This window comes from Watersipora subatra, chromosome 2 (genome assembly GCF_963576615.1).
Source record: "Watersipora subatra chromosome 2, tzWatSuba1.1, whole genome shotgun sequence".
NCBI classification, from domain to species: Eukaryota; Metazoa; Bryozoa; class Gymnolaemata; order Cheilostomatida; family Watersiporidae; genus Watersipora; species Watersipora subatra.
The window spans coordinates 3,999-24,500 of record NC_088709.1 but is presented as its reverse complement, the minus strand read 5'-3'; the positions used below and the strand labels follow the sequence as shown (position 1 = coordinate 24,500).

Sequence of the window (20,502 nt, the reverse complement as noted above, 5' to 3'; positions counted from 1 at the left end):
GAGAGACGGAAAGAGGGAGAGAGAGAGGGAGAGCGAGGAGGAGAGGGGGGAGGGGAGAGAGAGAGAGGGAGAGGGAGAGGGGAAAGAGGGAGAGATGGAGAGAGGGAGATGTAACTGCATATTTGGAGTTGTTTTACAGTACGAAAGCCAACTCTCAATAAACCTTATGCTGCACGTGAATCTGTTACTGTAGGCGGGTAATGCAGCTAGTTATAAATATATTCTGCTTTCATAAGAGAGTTTTTCAGAAAATGCTAGAGTCGTTATAAGACACAATTCATTATAAGATAAGTTAAATGACCACTGTTGTGTTCTAATTAGGAGATGAAGAAGACATATTTGTGTCATTTATTCATTCATCCCAGCTGTTTACCCAGTTAGTTTATAAATAGAACTTCAGACTAGTGTTTTAAGTAATACTTATAGAGAGCTCTAAAAACCTTCACAAATTTCCTAAGGACTGGTTTAATTTAATTCTGTTAGCCCTTCCTTCTGGCGCTACCACCTTCTTCTTTCAATGTAAAAGTGCTAGGCTAGTGTTAACCAGAGGGTTTTCTTTATTCACACAGGGATTTTGATGAGTGCATCTGTCATCATCATGTCAGTGACTATGCCTCTGTCTCCCTAGATTATAAATAGACTTTCAGCCGAGCAACCACTTGTTGTCAGTTGTCTATGATTTATGCTATTTTAGCCAACCTATGACTATTCCATGAGTTGTATACAGTGCTAACTCCTGGCTAAAATCCTGAATACCCTAGGACACTTATATTTCGCTAGTATTTAGTTTCGTGAGTAGCACACAGAGTAAAATTTCGCTGCAACTTAATTTCGCGGCTCTGATGAGTGCGAAAATATAGTGGTGTGAAAATAAATGCAGTGGAAAAAACATTACATTCCTCAGGTCCAGTTCACTAATAAGAAAAAAATTCAATTTGGGAATAGTTCGTATTTGTAAACCACAGGTTGAAATGTGTGGGTGAGATCGACAATTCAATTTGATCGCTTGCTGCCATTTGTTTCTTAGACTATCAATGACGTCTAGGTCCCTCCCGCCGTGACTTTCACACTCGAATCCCAAGAAGAAGAAAATAGATAGGTAACAACCAACTTCACAACCAAAACTGTATAACCCTTTACGCCGCCGTCATAAACGCATTTATGCGTTTTCTAGGGGCCACTGACATAAACGCAGTTTCTGACTTTCTCAGCAATTGTCTGGTAACCTGATTTTATTATTTGTTGACCACATAACCCACGGTCTTTAAGTGTTTTATGAAATTGACTGTGTTGTCCGAAGATTTCTCTATAAAATCAGCCTAAAACAACGAAGCAGTTTTAAACTTTTGTTTGAGAATTTCTAATCTAAAAACGAACATTTTTCTGTGAGTTCATTAACTACCCCGCACGAGTCATAAAACAGGTAATTAGTTGTTGATGACATAACAGACAATTTAGATTTTCGTGATTATACAGATAATTAAAGTAGAACTTAAAAAATACTGTATACATATCATGAAGCAATATCGGCAATTTCGGTAAATGGCTGGCACTAGGCCGGTAACAAATTTGTACATGATTGGCAGTGAAAGAGATAATGTGGTTGGACCTGATGAGTGTTGATATTGTTTTTGTATAGTAATAAAATTAATCACTGCAATAATTATTCTTCAATTTTACGACTTCACCTACCAGACTTTCATCCTCATCAGTTACAAATTCGGTGACTAAACTGATATTGCTTTGCCATGCTGCTCAGTCGGTGTATTAGCTATAATGAGTTTACCAGAAATTTCCCATTTATCCTAACCACAGATGAAAGTTGCCTGCATTTCTAATATTACGATTTTATTGTGGTGAAGTAAACGCTCATAGCCAGATGAACAACACTCTTGTACAAGGTGGTGGCCCTGAAGAGGGCCCTTTGGGAGAAAATCAGCTCGAAACTATAGGCTATAGTCCGAGTCGATCACGAGGGTCAGGTCAGATCGCGAAGACTACTCGCTTTGGAGGAGCATTAGAATTAGCATGTTAGAACTAGCTTACGGTATTTATGGGTAATAAGCGGGCGTATCGGAGAGAGGACTTGTAAAGCGGAGGTAATAGACACTCGTTTTGTTTGTTTTGCGCTAACTTTTGTGGTAAGATTTGACTGGATCTTATCGTTTTGCTGTCTTATCCATGCGTGTAACCAATTACAGTCAGTAAAATTGACCTATATTATTTTAACCAATTATCTTAGTTTTTGCCATTTTTGTGTGTATATAAGAACATGCAATCGTGTTGTTAGAGCGTTCTGCTCGTGTTGTGCTTTGTGCTGATATTTGTGAATAAACTTTGACGCTTTCTCAAGGTGTTGTTAATTGATTCATAGCAGACTATCTAGTAGGGAGCGCTAGCTTTATTTGTTTTGTCTTCTCCTCATAAGCCGTGGCTTAAGACTGCGTTTCATAGCTGCAGCTACACAAGGCTTCGAGGGACGACAGACAGATTTGGCGAGTCTGTAACGCTGTGCGTAGGCACGTGGTATTAGACAGCGAACCACAGCTGCATCCACGCTAGTGCACCACCTCAGCCAGACAAGTGTTCTGCCAACTAATAGGAACTAGACATTTAATGATAGTTGGATAATTTCATGCCTGTAGCCGAGTAACTCTAACTTCCAAGAGTTTTGTTCAGGAGTTACCGTGTCGGGGTATACCCGCAACCATGTTACGAGGCCAGCATTCGGTCTGATCCTACGAGGCCAGTATTCGGTCTGATCCTACGAGGCCAGTATTCGGTCTGATCCTACGAGGCCAGTATTCGGTCTGATCCTACGAGGCCAGTATTCGGTCTGATCCTACGAGGCCAGTATTCGGTCTGATCCTACGAGGCCAGTATTCGGTCTGATCCTACGAGGCCAGTATTCGGTCTGATCCTACGAGGCCAGTATTCGGTCTGATCCTACGAGACCAGTATTCGGTCTGATTCTACGGGCCTGTGTTCGGTCCAAATTCGTCAGGGCCAGTCTTCGGTCCAGCTTAGTCAGACTTAGGGTAGCCCCCGTATAATCTTGACGGTCGGGTGTGGCATCATTAGCGAGTATTACTTTATTGGTGGCAGCAGTGGGATCTTGCTGAAGAAAGATCAGAGAACCCACATAAAACAGGAGGATGTCGACACCCCAAGCCTCACCAATATCATCGCGAACCAGGGCAGCTATTGGAAATAGCTCGATTACAAGACAGATGGGAGCCATAGCAGCTGATGTGAATCATATGGCGGAAGAAACTGTACACCTAATGAAGGCATTAAAAAGGGCAAATCTACCTACACCTACGTTTGATGGGACCTCCGATGTCGATACATTTATACACCAGTTCACGCGAGTTGCACAGTTAATGCAGTGGGAGGAGCCAGAAGCTGCTATTAGATTTCAGATGGCGATATCGGGGCCTGCTAAAAAGGGACTAACAGCAACATCCTTCGAGGGGATGTGTACTCAGTTAACCTCCCGCTACCGTTTGAGTGAAGATAGCGCAGTGAAGCTATTGAAATCATTGAAGTGGAAGGCGAATGACAATGTTCATGAATTTGCTGCTTATGTGCGCAAATTGGTAGAAAAAGCTTTTCCGGAGCTGGATGATACACAGCAAGAGAAAAGAGCCATTAAGGAACTTACCAATGCGTTGCCATCGGGATGTCAGCCGCTTTCATGGGAGCTGCGCCATCGTACTCCTGATAGTTATGAAGAGGTGGTTGAGCTTGTACAGTCGTTTGGGGAGCTAAATTTTGGAGGACCCAATCGCATAAGCCAGGTCGAGACAGATGAAGTGAGTTGCCTGCGGAAGGAAGTTGCAGCTCAGGCCGCCTTAATTGAGCAAATGGTAGCTTCGCAGGCGCAAATGCAAAAGCAGCTGAGCGCTGCCTTAACACAGATACAGCCCAGGCGTACACCAATTACATGCTACCGTTGCCAAAAGACTGGGCATATGGCCAGGAGTTGTCCGACCATGCCTAGACCGGCCCCAAAGCTGCAAGCGGAAAACGGCAATGTTCAGCAGGGTCAAGCCTGAGCCCTGCTGAACAGGACCCTATCCGGCAAACTATTGTATTTAACATTGGAGGGCACACATCTGCTCTATTTGTTCCTACCAGGTTTGAGAACAAAACTATGCCCATGCTACTCGACAGTGGTTGTACACAATCCGTCATTCCAACCGCGGTGCTGGAGACCTTGCCACGAAGTTGTTACACACCGGTATCGCCCACCCGAGGTCGCGGGGTGCTCGCTAATGGGGAGGAGATCCGGTTAGATGGGGTCACAACACTAACCTTTAAGCTGGGTCGTCTACAAGTAAGTGCACCATTCTGGGTGGCGGACATCAACAACCACGCCTTATTGGGGCTCAACTTTTTCCAGGAGCATGACAGCTCAATCGACTTTAAAACTTGCCAGTTCCAATGCGATGGTATCAAAGTCAGCTGTTGCTCAAAAGAGGGAGAACCCTTACAGGTCGGGGTACAAGCCAGACACGCAAGCAGGATTCCTCCGCAAACGGAATTGGTCATACAGGCCCGACTAAATCGTGTCTGGGTACATGGGGCTGGGTGTATTGAACCCACTCAAGCAGCCCCAGGAGTGGTAGTGGCTAGCTCGTTGCACCGCCCTAATGGGCAGCTCTTACCCATACGGGTGATGAACTATAGCGATCATCCAGTGATCATTCCTGCGGGCAAACGGATTGCGGTTTGTACAGCAGTACAAGCAATAGAAAGCCTAGACATGGCCACCCCAGCCATATCAGACAAAAACTGGGAGGATATCGTCTGCAGATGGTGTGAAGGTCTGGATCAAGAAGGATCCGTAAAAGCAAGGAATCTGCTCAGCAAACATCACGCAGTATTTAGCAGAGAGAAATTTGATCTGGGTCGAACAGATGTTGTACAACATGACATAAATCTCAGCACTGGAGCTAGGCCTATCAAACAAAGACCGTATAGACATGGGCCTGTGCAAGAGGAAGAGATTGAAAAGCAAGTCGAAGAACTAAAAGCACATGGCCTGGTCAAGGAAGGTCATGGTGCATGGAGCTCTCCAGTGGTGCTGGTAAAAAAAAGAGATGGCAGTTGGCGCTTCTGCGTCGACTATCGTAAGCTAAATGAGGTCACACAAAAAGATGCTTACCCCCTTCCGCGCATAGACGACAGTCTGGATGCTCTTGGCGGGAGCCGCTTGTTTAGCACCTTGGACTTGACATCCGGATATTGGCAGGTGGGGCTAGCTAAGGGAGCTCGAGAGAAGGCAGCCTTCGCCACACGTTCTGGTTTGTGGGAATGGCAAGTCCTCCCCTTTGGTCTAACCTCAGCTCCATCGACATTTGAAAGATTAATGGAACGAGTACTGCGAGGGCTACACTGGCGAACTCTGCTTATATATCTGGATGATATAATCGTGTTTTCCAAAGATTTGGACAGCCATCTCAGTAGGTTGGAAGAAGTATTCACCCGACTGAAGGCTGCGGGGCTGAAATTGAAGCCGAGCAAATGTACGCTTTTTGCAAAACAAGTAAACTACCTGGGACATGTTGTCAGTGCAGATGGGGTGGCAACAGACCAAGAGAAGGTTGCAGCTGTTAGAAATTGGCCAGTACCGCAGCACAAGACTGATGTGCGGGCTTTTCTGGGAACTTGCGGGTACTATCGTCGGTTTATTGCCGGGTTCTCCGAACTCCAAAGGCCACTCAGTCAACTTTGTAAACGGGAGGCAAAGTTCCGTTGGGATGAAAATTGTCAAAGAGCATTTGATATACTCAAAGAGAAGCTGACATCAGCTCCTATTTTAGCTTACCCGGATTACACCTTACCCTTCATTTTGGACACAGATGCCAGTCAGGTGGGAACTGGAGCTGTTCTCTCCCAAAAGCAAAAGGAAGGTGAGAAGGTTGTCGCCTACTACTCCAAAATGTTTTCCCCGGAAGAAATGAACTATTGTGTCACCCGCAAGGAGCTTCTGGCCATAGTCAAGGCAGTAAACCATTTCCGGCCACAACTATACGGCAGGAAGTTTGAGATACGGACGGACCATGCCTCACTTCTCTGGCTTTTACGAACCTCTGTTCCAACTGGTCAACTTGCACGTTGGATGGAAACACTGTCAGAATTCGACTTTTCATTGACTCATCGTTCCGGTCGCAAGCACAACAACGCTGATGGATTGAGTCGCCAAGAGTGTCAAGACTGCAAGCAATGTGCTAGGTTGACAGGGGAGATTAAGTTGAGTGCCTTAGACAACCCAGAGATTCATAAGTCAAAAATAACCTCCGAACAATTGGCTGACCCACACATTGGACCAGTCCTACAGGCCGTGAAATCATCAGGTGCTATTGATGAAAAACATGCATCGGCAGAAACTCTCAAATTGTGGTCAAGAAAAGAATTTTTGGAGATAGGCCCAAACGGGGCTCTGCAGATCAAATTGCCAGATGGGCGCCATAGAAGTCACCAAACTGTGTGCCCTCAGGAACGGCGGTTGCCAATCATGACTGAAAATCATAATCAGGCACACCTGGGAGTCAACAAAACCCTACTAGCTATTCGTCGACAATGGTATTGGCCTGGTATGACGGGAGACATCCGAAGATTCGTGGCGTCATGTACAGCGTGTCAACAAGCCAAGGTAGCTCGCCATCGCCACTTCCACCCCAAGAATCATCTAACGGCAGGCCGGCCTTGGCAAGTGGTTGCTGTAGATTTGTGCGGACCGCTCCCTGAGACAGAAGCAGGAAATACGCAAATATTAGTGCTGGCAGACCATTTTACCAGATGGTATGATGCCATTCCGATTAAAGATGGCAAAGCTTCTACCGTGGCTAAAATACTGGATGAACGGGTGTTCTCATATTTCGGCATTCCTGAAACATTACACAGCGACCAGGGGGCGCAATTTCAGTCCCAGCTGCTAGCGGAATGCTGCAAGCTCTGGAACTGTACGAAGACCAAGACGGCACCTTATCACCCACAAGGGAACTCAGTGGTAGAAAGATTAAACCGAACGGTAGGGAATTCCCTGCGTGCCCTATTGCGTGATTCAGAGCATCGAGAATGGGATGAGCTTTTGCCACAAATTATGAGAACCCTACGTGCCACGCCCCACCGGATGACAGAAGAAACACCGAATTATTTGATGCTCGGAAGAGAAACGCGACTACCACCTGATCTACTCCATGAAGGACGGGAGGAATCCGTGTTGCAAGAAGATTATGCCCAGCAACTCCAGGAGCGTTTACAAATAGCTGGAGAAAAACTTCGAAGGAAACAGCTAATGCCTCGAGTCTCAGATAGTGAAGAACCATCAAAATATATGGTTGGGGATAAGGTGTGGTTGAAATCCTTCTATAAACCTACTGGGAGGGGCCAAAAACTTCAGCCCAAATACATTGGTCCATACCACATTACGGCAGTGCTTCCATATCAGAGTTACGAGATGAGCCGAAACGGCAAGCGATCCGTTCAACACGAAGGACGTATCCGGCTATGGCAGGGAGGGGAACAATCGCAAATGGAGGAAACTCCAGCTCAATCAGATACAAATGAAGACACCCAAGAAAGCCATGACATAGGCCGCCAGGTCGCAAGTGCCGTTCAGAGACAGCAGGTGTGGAAGTCACCCCGAGGAAAGAGGAAGTCTTGTCGACCCAGATACCTAGATGAGTTCCACTTGGACCTGTGTAAGGCTCAGGAGATGTTTCCGGTCGACAAAGAAGTAGCTATTCTGGGACAGAATTCAGTTCTTGTCGGGGGTAGTGAAGTAAACGCTCATAGCCAGATGAACAACACTCTTGTACAAGGTGGTGGCCCTGAAGAGGGCCCTTTGGGAGAAAATCAGCTCGAAACTATAGGCTATAGTCCGAGTCGATCACGAGGGTCAGGTCAGATCGCGAAGACTACTCGCTTTGGAGGAGCATTAGAATTAGCATGTTAGAACTAGCTTACGGTATTTATGGGTAATAAGCGGGCGTATCGGAGAGAGGACTTGTAAAGCGGAGGTAATAGACACTCGTTTTGTTTGTTTTGCGCTAACTTTTGTGGTAAGATTTGACTGGATCTTATCGTTTTGCTGTCTTATCCATGCGTGTAACCAATTACAGTCAGTAAAATTGACCTATATTATTTTAACCAATTATCTTAGTTTTTGCCATTTTTGTGTGTATATAAGAACATGCAATCGTGTTGTTAGAGCGTTCTGCTCGTGTTGTGCTTTGTGCTGATATTTGTGAATAAACTTTGACGCTTTCTCAAGGTGTTGTTAATTGATTCATAGCAGACTATCTAGTAGGGAGCGCTAGCTTTATTTGTTTTGTCTTCTCCTCATAAGCCGTGGCTTAAGACTGCGTTTCATAGCTGCAGCTACACAAGGCTTCGAGGGACGACAGACAGATTTGGCGAGTCTGTAACGCTGTGCGTAGGCACGTGGTATTAGACAGCGAACCACAGCTGCATCCACGCTAGTGCACCACCTCAGCCAGACAAGTGTTCTGCCAACTAATAGGAACTAGACATTTAATGATAGTTGGATAATTTCATGCCTGTAGCCGAGTAACTCTAACTTCCAAGAGTTTTGTTCAGGAGTTACCGTGTCGGGGTATACCGGCAACCATGTTACGAGGCCAGCATTCGGTCTGATCCTACGAGGCCAGTATTCGGTCTGATCCTACGAGGCCAGTATTCGGTCTGATTCTACGAGGCCAGTATTCGGTCTGATCCTACGAGGCCAGTATTCGGTCTGATCCTACGAGGCCAGTATTCGGTCTGATCCTACGAGGCCAGTATTCGGTCTGATCCTACGAGGCCAGTATTCGGTCTGATCCTACGAGGCCAGTATTCGGTCTGATCCTACGAGACCAGTATTCGGTCTGATTCTACGGGCCTGTGTTCGGTCCAAATTCGTCAGGGCCAGTCTTCGGTCCAGCTTAGTCAGACTTAGGGTAGCCCCCGTATAATCTTGACGGTCGGGTGTGGCATCATTAGCGAGTATTACTTTAGTGGATATCAACGAACAAAGCTATTTAACTTCGCATTTTCGCTCGTTCGTTATGATAGTTTAGTTTCGCTCATTAAATTTTCGCGAGAGGATTACACCGCGAAAACGCAAAAGTTAGATGCCGCGAATACATAAGTGTCCTAGGGTAACTGATTCTAGTGACAAAGAAAAAAAATTGTACTACTTGTGCTGAGGTTGGTTTACATAGCTGGGACAGTTAATTCTGAGTGGCATGAGTTTTATCAACATACATCACTGTTGTGGTCTAACGAGGAACTTTAAGGCATATTTGTATGTCAACCATCACAGCTGTTTATCTTACTAGATTATAAATAGGACATCTACCCAGCGTTTTGAGCTAAAACATTTTGCTAAGTCTTATAATGAAATGCTTGTCCCAGTGTTAGTAAATTATTCATCAATGAAAATCTGATCATCTTTCTTAAAGGTTGACTTGCAACAAAATTCACATTACAATTATTTGGTATCAAAATATTCACCATGTCTTACTCTGCTGTGTTGTAGGTGCAACATATGTGAAAATGTAATTACAAGCTCTTAAAAGCTCAAAACCTAACAGTTAGTCGCCGCCATCACAAAGCCGCTGTAGATTAGAATCTCTTTCCAAAGCGGCTCAAATGAGACAAAGTTGTACAAAATGGCTTCTTTTTACACTTTCACGCAAGCTCATTCGTCAAAATATTTTCACAAATATATTTCAAACATTCAATAAAATCATGTTTATTGTTCTTATGTGTCTGTTTTATCATCATTGGAATGCTGTCACTTTTAGCAGTGATATCTTATAACTTACTGTAAAAACTCGTTTAATTTTTCATCGTCATTGTCTGATAATCATGAGGAGCCTGTTGGTCACCTGTGATAATCGAAAAATGCTGCAAAAATTATTTGCCAAGTATTGAGTCATATGATCAAATTACGGCTTGACGATCGATTAGACCAAGTCAAAACAAAAACTGTAAAGTAGCGAGCATGTATATTTGATACGGGTCTTTGGTAAAACCCGAAGTGTTTGGCATAAACTAGTGCTACGAGAAATTTTGTATTGAGCCTTTTATTGACCTTTCAATTCACATAAAAACATCACGTGGCAATACAATAACCAAGTGTAATGACAACGCCAGAGAAATAAACTGATTCCAATTTACGGCGGCTTTTCGTTTTTGAGCTTTTAAGAGCTTGTAATCACATTTCCACATATTTTGAACTTACATCACAGCAGAGTAAGACATGGTGAATCTTTTGATACCAAATAACTGTAATGTGAATTTTGTTGAAAGTCAACCTTTAAGATTTGATTTGTAATGAGGCGTTCAAATGGCGACATGAAGAAACAGCTTTAACCCAATTAAAATATGTGTGACAGCAGTCAAATCTATGTATTTTACAAAAACGGTCAATTTTAACCTGAAGGATTTTCTCCTGAAATAACCTTCAAGTTTTATTTAGTTTGATTAGGCACAAAACTCTATATAACTGGGTATCAGACAATATCCAGTACCTAACTGACAGTGTTCACTATGACATACCCTTGGATCAGCCTATGGTAGCCTTGGATCATCAACAAATTGCTCATTGTTTATTAGACAACAGGCTACTATATTTAAACCCAGGAGATAAGTCATGTTCATCAATTTGATGTCATTGCTGCGCCTCATAGCAAAGTGAGGAATTTTTAAATAATTTATTTAGTTATACACTTTGGTTGTTTAAGAAAGTCTAATAGTGCAATATATACAAATGTGAATAAAACGTTGAAAAAATAAGTATATTTAAACAGCAATAATAAAATACAAGCCGAGTGTATTACAATACAGAAAACAATATCATGCAACCGTTCTGGTTACGGCTGGTGAGGGCGGCAGCATAGAGGTGGCAAGTGCATACTGAAGCGACCATAATTTACCTTAAAATCAGCCAATAAATGTGTACATAAAAGCGTAAGGGTATATATAGACACATAGAGATAGAGGCATACATAGAAGTAAAGATGCAGGAGGCAAGGGCATATGTAGAAGCTAGGCCTAAGGCAAGCAGGCCACAGACAGGCGCGGGTAAGCAGGAGGCAGGCACAACGTAGGCAGGCGGTAAGCCTACCTGCCTACCATTGTTAGTATAGCAATAAAGAGAGAGAAATCAGTTACCTTCAGACAGGTGGTAAGCCTGCCTGCTTACCATTGTTAGTATAGCAATAAAGAGAGAAAAATCAGTTGCCTTCAGACAGGTGGTAAGCCTACCTGCCTACCATTGTTAGTATAGCAATAAAGAGAGAGAAATCAGTTGCCAGCAGGCAGGTGGTAAGCCGACCTGCCTATTACCACTGCCTAGTACAATATGCATAGTACTAGTGCACAACTTCACAAATATTTTAATCAAATTAAGTCTATTTTTTCATGAAACAACTTTAATGTCTCGCTTGTTTGATAAAGAACCAGGCTTTGTATTGCTGAGTATTTTAGACAATATCTAATACCAAAGATAATATCAAAACCTAACAGTTAGTCGCCGCCATCACAAAACTGCTGTAGATTAGAATCTCTTTCCAAAACAGCTCAAATGAAACGTAGTTATACAAGATAGCTTCTTTTTACACTTTCACGCAACCTTATTCGTCGAAATATTTTCACAAATATACTTCAAACATTCAATAAAATCATGTCTATTGTTCTTATGTGTCTATTTTATCATCATTGGAATGCTGTCACTTTCAGCACTGATATCTTATAACTTACCGTAACAACTCGTTTAATTTTTTATCCTTAGCTCGAAGGAGTACATATCATTGTCTGATAATCATGAGGATCCTTGTAACTAATTGTGCTTAACTATCAATTGCTCATGGTTTACTGAACCAAAGGCTATTTTAATACCCAAGAGATGAGTCATGTTCATCAATTCAACATCAACGCTGCCACTTATAGCAGTGCTATACACTTTTAAAGCATTCATTTTAGTGACATACTTTGGTTGAGAGAATAAGGATATTTAATCAAAAATAACCAAGTACAAACAGAGTGTAATATAGTAAAGAGAACAACATCTTGTTATCACTCCTCGACGTGTGTCTAATGGCACACATGCATGTTGTTATATACAATAGGGGCCACCCCTACGGCTTGAGAGCTGGCTGGACATTTATCTACCGACTGAAATTTGGCAGGTTTGGGTCGAGCCATTCTTCTGGCCCTGTGGCTTAGTCTAGCCTGGGCATGGCTCTCATAGGGATTGGGAGGGAGAGCCTGGGACACATAGCAAAAAAAGGTAAGATAACTTCTGCAAAACTCAAAATTCATCTATCAAAGCTAGGCATAGTCACGCTGAGACCAAAACAGTCTCAAGCTTTACAACATATTATCGCAGGTTTTGACTAATTTATAGTTCTTCTTACTGGTTTCGGAAAGAGTATTTACTTTCAGATGGCACCGTTTTGCAGTGGTAGGTCCGAGTTGTTCATAATAACTGTCGCGAGTAATCACAATACTCGCGAGTAAAATAAAACAGAGATTACTTTTTACTAGATAAACTTTTCTTTATTAGCAGCGTGCGATTCATTTTTGTTGTTCTATTGCTATTCGTTTGTATTGTTATTGTGAAAATATTTTATTCTATTGGTTTAATTTTTTATTATAATTAAATCAAAACCAATTAATTAAACATATGAAATAATATAACTCCGGTGATTGATTTATTATGCAACCAACATTTCATACTTACTAACCAGCGTTTGTTTGCTGCCAATTCAGATTAAAACTAATACATAATACTCGCGAAGATCATAAAAAAGACCGTCACATGATACTCCTTCGGAAATAACGATTGTGATATTAGCGACTGCAGAAGTCGACTTTTAGAGTTGTCTCCCTCGCATGTTGCTATGTGTCCCAGGCTCTCTCTCCCTATCCCCCACGAGAGCCATGCCCAGGCTAGGCTTAGTTGAAGGTCGGCCCGGTATATTTAGTGTCAGACTGGTTAGAGAGCCGATGAGCGTCAACCACGCTATTAACTGTCCGGGTCGTGACATTGATTGCCTGTCAAATTTGTGTCACCTGGAATCTGTAGATATTTGACAAATTGTTCCAGTCGCCTCTGCATCTCAGCCATATCTAAAGGAACAAACATTTCTCAGTATTACTTATATACAAACAAGAGCTGTTCATGCATATGAACAGAGGAAGAGTTCCTTTTACTGATGAGCTTAGGGATATAAATGACAAAACTCTATTAATCTATTAAAGTCAGTCCAGAACTTAAGCTATCGCCATTTGATTGGACATGATATAATTATAACTCAAGCAGCATCAACATATCCTAATGAAATTACCAGGAGTGAACAGTGATTGGTCAATAATAATCGTATAGAATCAGTGGTTCAAAGTGGTACTGCAGCTAATATAATATATAACACCAGCAGGTAAACGGTAGGTGATACTAATGAGAGTAGGAAGGTCTATCGAACGTTATGCATTGTCAATTACAGAAGTAACTGACTTCTCTACCTCAGCACTATACTAACAGTGTACTAATAAAACATTCACATAGGAGGTTACCTCCCGCCTGCTGCTCAGTTTTTTCCTGTAGAGCAGCAAGTTTTTGGTCATTTTTCTCTTGCAGTGTTTTTATTTGTTGCCTGGCATCATTCAATGCTACAACAGAGAGAAAAAAGAACTTACAAATAGTACTTAGATCCGTAGATAAACAGGCGGATGTACAATTGTAATGGCAGAAGAGTGTAGTGGCAGGCAGGTGTAAAGGCAAAGGGGTTAGAGACAGAAGGGTGTAAAATTAGAAAGGTGCAGAGGCGAAAAGGTGTGGAGGCAGAGGGATGTAAAAATAGATGGGTGTAGAGGTAGGAAGGTGTTGATGCAGAGCTGTGGTGATGTGGGCACAGAGGCAGGAGCATAAAAGCAGGTAAGGCTGGTCTGGCAGATATGGGTAACAGAGCTCAGATTGGAGCCTAGTGATGCAAGCTTCAAAAATTGGCTTGATCAAACAACTGACTCACAGATATTCTCGCAGGCTGGCTGAAATATTCAATGTGAACTCGATCAAACCAAACACTCGGCTGCTCAAATGCGCAATCTTTGCTGACTGGGCAGCGAAAATGTGCAATCATTGGTAACTTGGCGGCAAAAGTGTGAGTGGGAAAGCGTGCTTGCAGGCGGGTTAGTCAACTTGAGTATTTGCTGACCAGAATGCATGACCAATGTCTGCTAGTTCGCAAGAGCGAGCAATTGTCATCAACTTGACAGTGAAACGATGATTATCTTTGACTCGCTTGAGAAGGCAGGCAAACTGGCTGACAGGCAAACAAGCAAAGTCAGGTAGGCGTGAACTAGCTGGCATGGCCTGGCAGGCTAGGCCATACAGGTGAAGGTAGAAAGCAATGCGATTAGCAAGCACAGTGGGGCAGACAAAGAGGTTAGCGGGGATGGCTGCTAAAGCCTGGTTTACATATACACCGCAAAGCACCGGCGACAGCGCCACAGGCTGTTAGCGATGAAATGGGAACCTACGCGCTGGGGACCGCCGGTAGTTGCCGGCGGCATCAAAATAGTTTAATGCTGTTCAAATTTCGCAAAAGGCCGCAGGCAAAACCTTCCCGAAATGCACTGTATGGGTGGAGGTCACCATTATAGAAACGGCATGGCTAGCGAAAATTTTATTTGATTACACTATTATGTTTAGTGATGCAGCTTATATGTGAACATACAGTCATGTGCAAAAGTATGGAGCCGCCCCTAAAGTATTTACAATTTCAAACTTCAAGCTATTATTACTCAGCTTAAAATAAAGCTACAGCAATTATATTAGTATCATTTTAAGGCTGAGAGTGTCCTCTATTTGATTGCTTTAATTATTAACTTGCTAAATTAATAATTAAAACAGCAGGCTGTCTTCTAGTGTTTCATGTATGAATTCATGCAATCTACTAAATAATTTTCAAATGTGAACAAATTTTTCAACAAGTTGATGGCCCTAAAAAAGGCCGTTAGTTGTATAAATATTCTTTATAAGAGCGTGGAGGTGATTTCTGAAGTCTGGTAGTTTCAGTACTTGATTGGTCAGCCTTTGTTCCCTGTGACAAGACAACATCGGTTGGGTATTGATGCAACCAACTTTGCAGGTTCTGATGGCTCAATTACGCTGTGCCAAGCTCTCACATGGCCCTCCATCAGCTCTTTTTAGTCTTGGGCTAAGTCTTGTTTAGTATAGATGCTATATGCTGCCACACAGTTTCCAAGGGATTCAGATCTGGACTCTGAGCTGGCCATGACACTGTGCCAACTCTCTCGTGTTGCATTCATTTTTTTACTTTCTTGGCACAGCGGAAGAGGGAATTGTCATCTTGGAACCACCAGTCAGTAGAACCTTCACTAAACAACGCCGTAGAACTTGGTAACACTCTACTTTGCATGGCTTTGATATATTTTTCTTTGTTCATTATGCCAAGTACAAAGTCAACCCGTCCGACCCCTGATGCCGCCATACAGCCCAAAACCACCACTGATCCAGGGTGCTTTACTGTAGGAGTAATACACCATAGCTTGAAAGATTATCCTGGTTTTTTTTCTAATATACTGCAAACCAGAGTGGTTAGTAACAGAAAAGGTAAATTCGTCAGAGAAAATCACTGTCTTCCACCGGTCCACACTCGATGTCCTGCGGTGGCATACCCACTTTAATCGATTATGCCATTGTTTCTCTGTCACCATTGGCTTCTTTCTTGCTTTACAGCCCTTCAACCTGGCACCAATTAGGCGTCTTCTAATGGTAGATGGCTGCACTTTAATATTGCTTGTGTCCTGCCAGTCTCTAATTAGTTCACTGCTAGACTTTTGACGGTCGGTCCAGGAAATCCGCACTGGAGTTCTGTATTCTCTACAAGTCCTATATTTTGGGCAATCAAAGCGTGGTTTATCTTCAGTACTACCAGTCTCGTAGAATCTTTGAATGACACCAGACACCTTTTTTTGAACAACCAATTCTTTTGACAATTTCTCACATAGACAATCCTTCTTTATGAAGTCAAACAATGGTTGCTCGCTGTTCTTCGGTAGTTTTCATAGTGAGGATGTTACTAATGAAATATTGTACAACGAACACACAGAATGGTGAAAATTTTTACTTTAGTATCCTTAGGTACACAAAAATTGCAAAACATCAAAGAATTTGAAACAATGGCTTAAAGATATTGAACTATGATAATTACTTGTACTCGCTTCCTATTATTATTAAATACTAAACTTATTTAAGTGAAAGTGTCATGTTCTTTAGGAGATTCCACAAGTAAAGTAGATTGTCTAATTATGTTTCAAATAGCACCACCATGTAGAGCAGACTATAAGGATTAAAATGATACCTTGTTTTGTTATATTTGAAATAATTCTCTTTATTCTATTTGAAATTGAACTTTGAGTTCATGTAAATTCACAGGGCGGCTCCATACTTTTGCGCATGACTGTATGCTGCCGAGGCTAACGTCGCAAACGTTTTGCTGTGCAAGTTACCATAAGAGTATCACAATCGATATGGGAACCAAGCTTAAGCTTGCCACATTTCTTATGAGGCGAGGTGATGTGCAGTACTAGTAGGGTTGACCTGCTCAACAAGCAAAAGGCTACCCATTAGCTCGAGCATCTTGAGAAGTAAGACTTACTGCATATGCTCATTGGCACCTTCCTGCAAGCGAATCACTCGATGGCAATTTGATCAACGAGAGTTTGATGCACCACTCGGATTTCGACCAAATCAAAATTGCACTTCCTTCCTAGGGTGCATAGTGACTGCCCAATTCACGTGTTGGAGTAGCACCTAGTGCACAACGCACGCCATCCACAATTGCTCAATGAGTGAATAGTTGGATAGTTGAGATGCAGTTATACTGACCAATCACTAGGGAGGCCTCTATTTAAAAAGAAGCTTGTTTAGAAGTGACGGCACAAACAAGTGGTAAACAGCAGCCATGTCCGAGTTAGCGCTCAAAACCTGCAGCCCGGGTACAATCAATTACGCTCTTTGCGTGTTACACCCGAGCTATTTTTGATGATTAAAAGACAAATCGCCACATAAAAAGCTTGTTGCTCACTGTCTTATTGAGCTGACTCAATATCAGGCTAAGATTGTTTAACTCATTCGCACCCGACGCGAGTTAACTCACGTATTTATAACATTGCTAAGCCCCAAAGTGAGTTACCTCATCTCTGAGTTTTACCTACTGTTTGTATCGCGATGTTCAAATAATAAATACTAATTTCTGATTAGTTAGAAAGAGGAAGTTTTGGTCAAAAAGAAAAACGTACAAGTATGCCTCAAGGATTATTTTTGGTGAAAGTTATCACCAAAATACTAAACCCATATCGAAATCTACGTAAACCGGAAATCATCATGACAACTTAAAATGTTATGTTCGCAATCAACTTTTTTCAACTTCAGAAGTAAATATGCGGATTCAGAAGTGGTAAAACAGTGAAAGACTGCATAAATCAAATTAAAACATTATTTTTTTATGTTTCAGAGTTGTTGTTATATTTTGACTTTGACAATTTTAATTGTTATGCTCGCATAAAATTGCGCTTTTTAGGCAGTCAGCCGTAGTCAGATTAAAGTTAACATTCAATTTCGATAGGATCATATTGATTTTTAGATAACAAAGTTATTGAACATATTTTTAATATTTATAAAATATTTATGACAGTTTATTTGAGTTATCTTGGCATGTAGACTTGCTATGTTTTGCTTTGAAAGATGATACTAGAAAAAATTCGAAATTAGAGTTTTATGATTTTTTCGTTCATGACTAACTGTTATTTATAAAAATAATAGTTATAACTGTGCATTTTATGTAGCCAAAGAATAATTTTAGCTAAACTACTTAGCCTATATTTTTAACATTTTTGTTGTAAAATTCTAATTTTGTTTCAGCAAGTAAAGGTTTTTTAAAATCAAAAGTTTTCTAGGACTACTTTTTTTGAGACACATGTCTACATGTAAAAAATATGAAGTCTCTATTTGAATTTTATACCATTTGAAAAAGGGGACTTGGTAAATTATTTTGAAAATTGAATAGGCAACCTATGTCAATTTAGTTTCCTGTTGTAACCAGTTGAATTATCACACTTTTCTGAGAAATGGCTGGTATTTGAAATGGCATGAAAGTTAGGCGGTTGGATGAGTTAAAATATTTCTGAAACAAGCAACACTATTTCATGACAATTGCAAATCAGCTAATCTAATTTCAATCTTTATATTAAAGATTATTATTGTTATAGACTTAAAGCCTGAATATTGATGCATGAGGCTGCTACAATGTGTACTTTAGTCTGTCATTCAGTTTACTACTAAACATGACAAAGGATAGAGTCATGTTATGTTAGGAACAATTAAAATGCTGTGGATAATCTACAGCAGTGTAAAATATGGTTGTAATACTTTCTACTTTCCATCAAAAACTGCAGCATAGATGATTAGCTATTCATAAAAAGGAGTGTAATGTTTACCTCGAACCTCAGCTTGAAGGAATGACTCACTAGTCTACCACTACATACTATAATCATAGTAGCATTACTATTGCGTTATATTATTTACATCTCTAATATTCAAAATTCTGAAATAATAATATACAGAATAGTGTGAAACACGAAAGCCAAGCTACTGAGTCTGCGACAAGGAATTGATATTTAAAGAGCTGCTAACATCACTTCAATCCTAACAGTTTTGAATATTAATATTAATTTAAATACGCAGACTATAAACTGTCCAGCTGCAGGCTGAAGACAATCAACACTGTGTGTATGTAGGTCTCTGTGAGTTTACAGGAAAATAGAGATGCAATTCCCCAGGGCATGCCCCAGGGCATGTCCCAGGGTTCCACAGTATATGTGTACAATGAATGAACTACTAGCATGTAGTAGAGAGTTGCTGAGACTGGAGAGGAGTTTAGCAGTAGAACAGTTCAAATGAGTAGCAGGTATCACACTGTATAACAATCCTACCTTCTACTACTGACTCCAGTGGCCATCTCTTTAACAGCTCTGATGAATCCTTTTTTCCCATGAACACAGCAGCCTCAAATGGAGTCTTGTTATTGTTATTCTTTATGTTGAGGAGTGAAGAGACAGTCTCGAGAGACACGTATTTTAACATGACCTTCAGAGCGATTGTATGCCCATTGTATGCTGCCCTATGCAGTGGAGTGTTGAGGTCGTTATTCTGTATGTTTAATAGGGAGTCTGTTTGTAGCGAGGAGAAGCTGCCGAGGAGGGGCTCTATACACTTGCTACTTCCCCATGCTGCAGCCAGTCCTATAGCTGTGTAACCATATTTAGTCTTTGCAGCTACAAACTCGTACTTCCTCTCATCACTCACTGTGTCTATCAGTAACTCTACACACTCACTGTCTCCCCTCCTTGCGGCCACATGTAGTACTGTCCATCCGTCCTCCCTCTTCATCCAGAGCAACTCGTCTGCGATTTTTCTAATTGGTGAGAGAAGCAGACGACATGCTTCTGTATGGCCTCCTTCTATAGCTATCATAATAGCTGTGTATGAGTCATTGCTGGTAGTAATCAGTAGCCTTAGTAAGTGAGCTGGTTGTATTGATTCTAAAGCTGCCGTCAATGCACTAATATCCAGTTTTCCATCACTTATGTAAACCTTAAGCAAATCTTCCATGTTTAACTGTAATATATGTACTGCATTCTATTAGCTGATGCATACAGTAAAATATGATAGAAAAATTAATACAAAATGTGACACAACTGTTCACTTAAAAAACTGCCAGCCATAACAGGGTGGCAGCAAGTGAGCCCTAGATATTTACAGCGTATAAAAGCTAGGCCAGGGATGTCATACTCTGGCAGTGCTGAGAAACATGACATATCTGCAGTAGGAAGTGTTTGCTAGTCTGGTTATGATTGAAGAATGAGATGAGAGCCTCCTAACCTTATCAACTTAGCACATTACATGATAGACTCTATGAGTATTCTCAGGATAGAGAATAGAGATAATGTCATGATGTTAGAGTTATATAATAATAGTACTGATTCAGTGTCTTTCCTAATCTACTCTATTGTTCCTGGTAAGTACAACAACTACAACATATGTTAGTATTTTATATAAGTTATACTTACTTGTTGCTATTCTGTTTATCACCTATTATAACTACTACAGAATGACTGTTTCATGGCTTGGAGCTGGTTACAATAATCTAATCTGTCTCCTGATTGGCTGAGCTTAAAAAGAGTTATTCCAACCGTGACTAATGATGAATTAATGCTAAATAACGATTCAAGGGCATTCAGCAGTTGGATAGTTGTTTTCTCTTAGTTCACCAAATCAGAAGGAGAAGACAACTGCATATAAACCGAATTGTGCATAACGTTTAGATTTTTTGTTTGCGGTGCCCACACAGCAGCTTCCTAAGCAAATTTTCGTAAGAGCATTGATTAGTCAGCAAA

General features: G+C 41.4%; 1 protein-coding gene across 1 annotated transcript; it reads right to left on the bottom strand.

The window, feature by feature from the left end:
- Window positions 1-11,975: 11,975 nt before the first annotated feature.
- LOC137387492 (ankyrin repeat, PH and SEC7 domain containing protein secG-like) lies at window positions 11,976-20,207 on the bottom strand. Its single transcript, XM_068073929.1, has 4 exons — window positions 20,176-20,207; window positions 19,039-19,723; window positions 13,594-13,689; window positions 11,976-13,149 (listed from the first exon to the last, which is right to left on the bottom strand). The coding sequence occupies exons 2-4, from the start codon at window positions 19,715-19,717 to the stop codon at window positions 13,046-13,048; spliced, it is 879 nt and encodes a 292-aa protein (XP_067930030.1). The 5' UTR covers window positions 19,718-19,723; window positions 20,176-20,207; the 3' UTR covers window positions 11,976-13,045.
- Window positions 20,208-20,502: the final 295 nt, after the last annotated feature.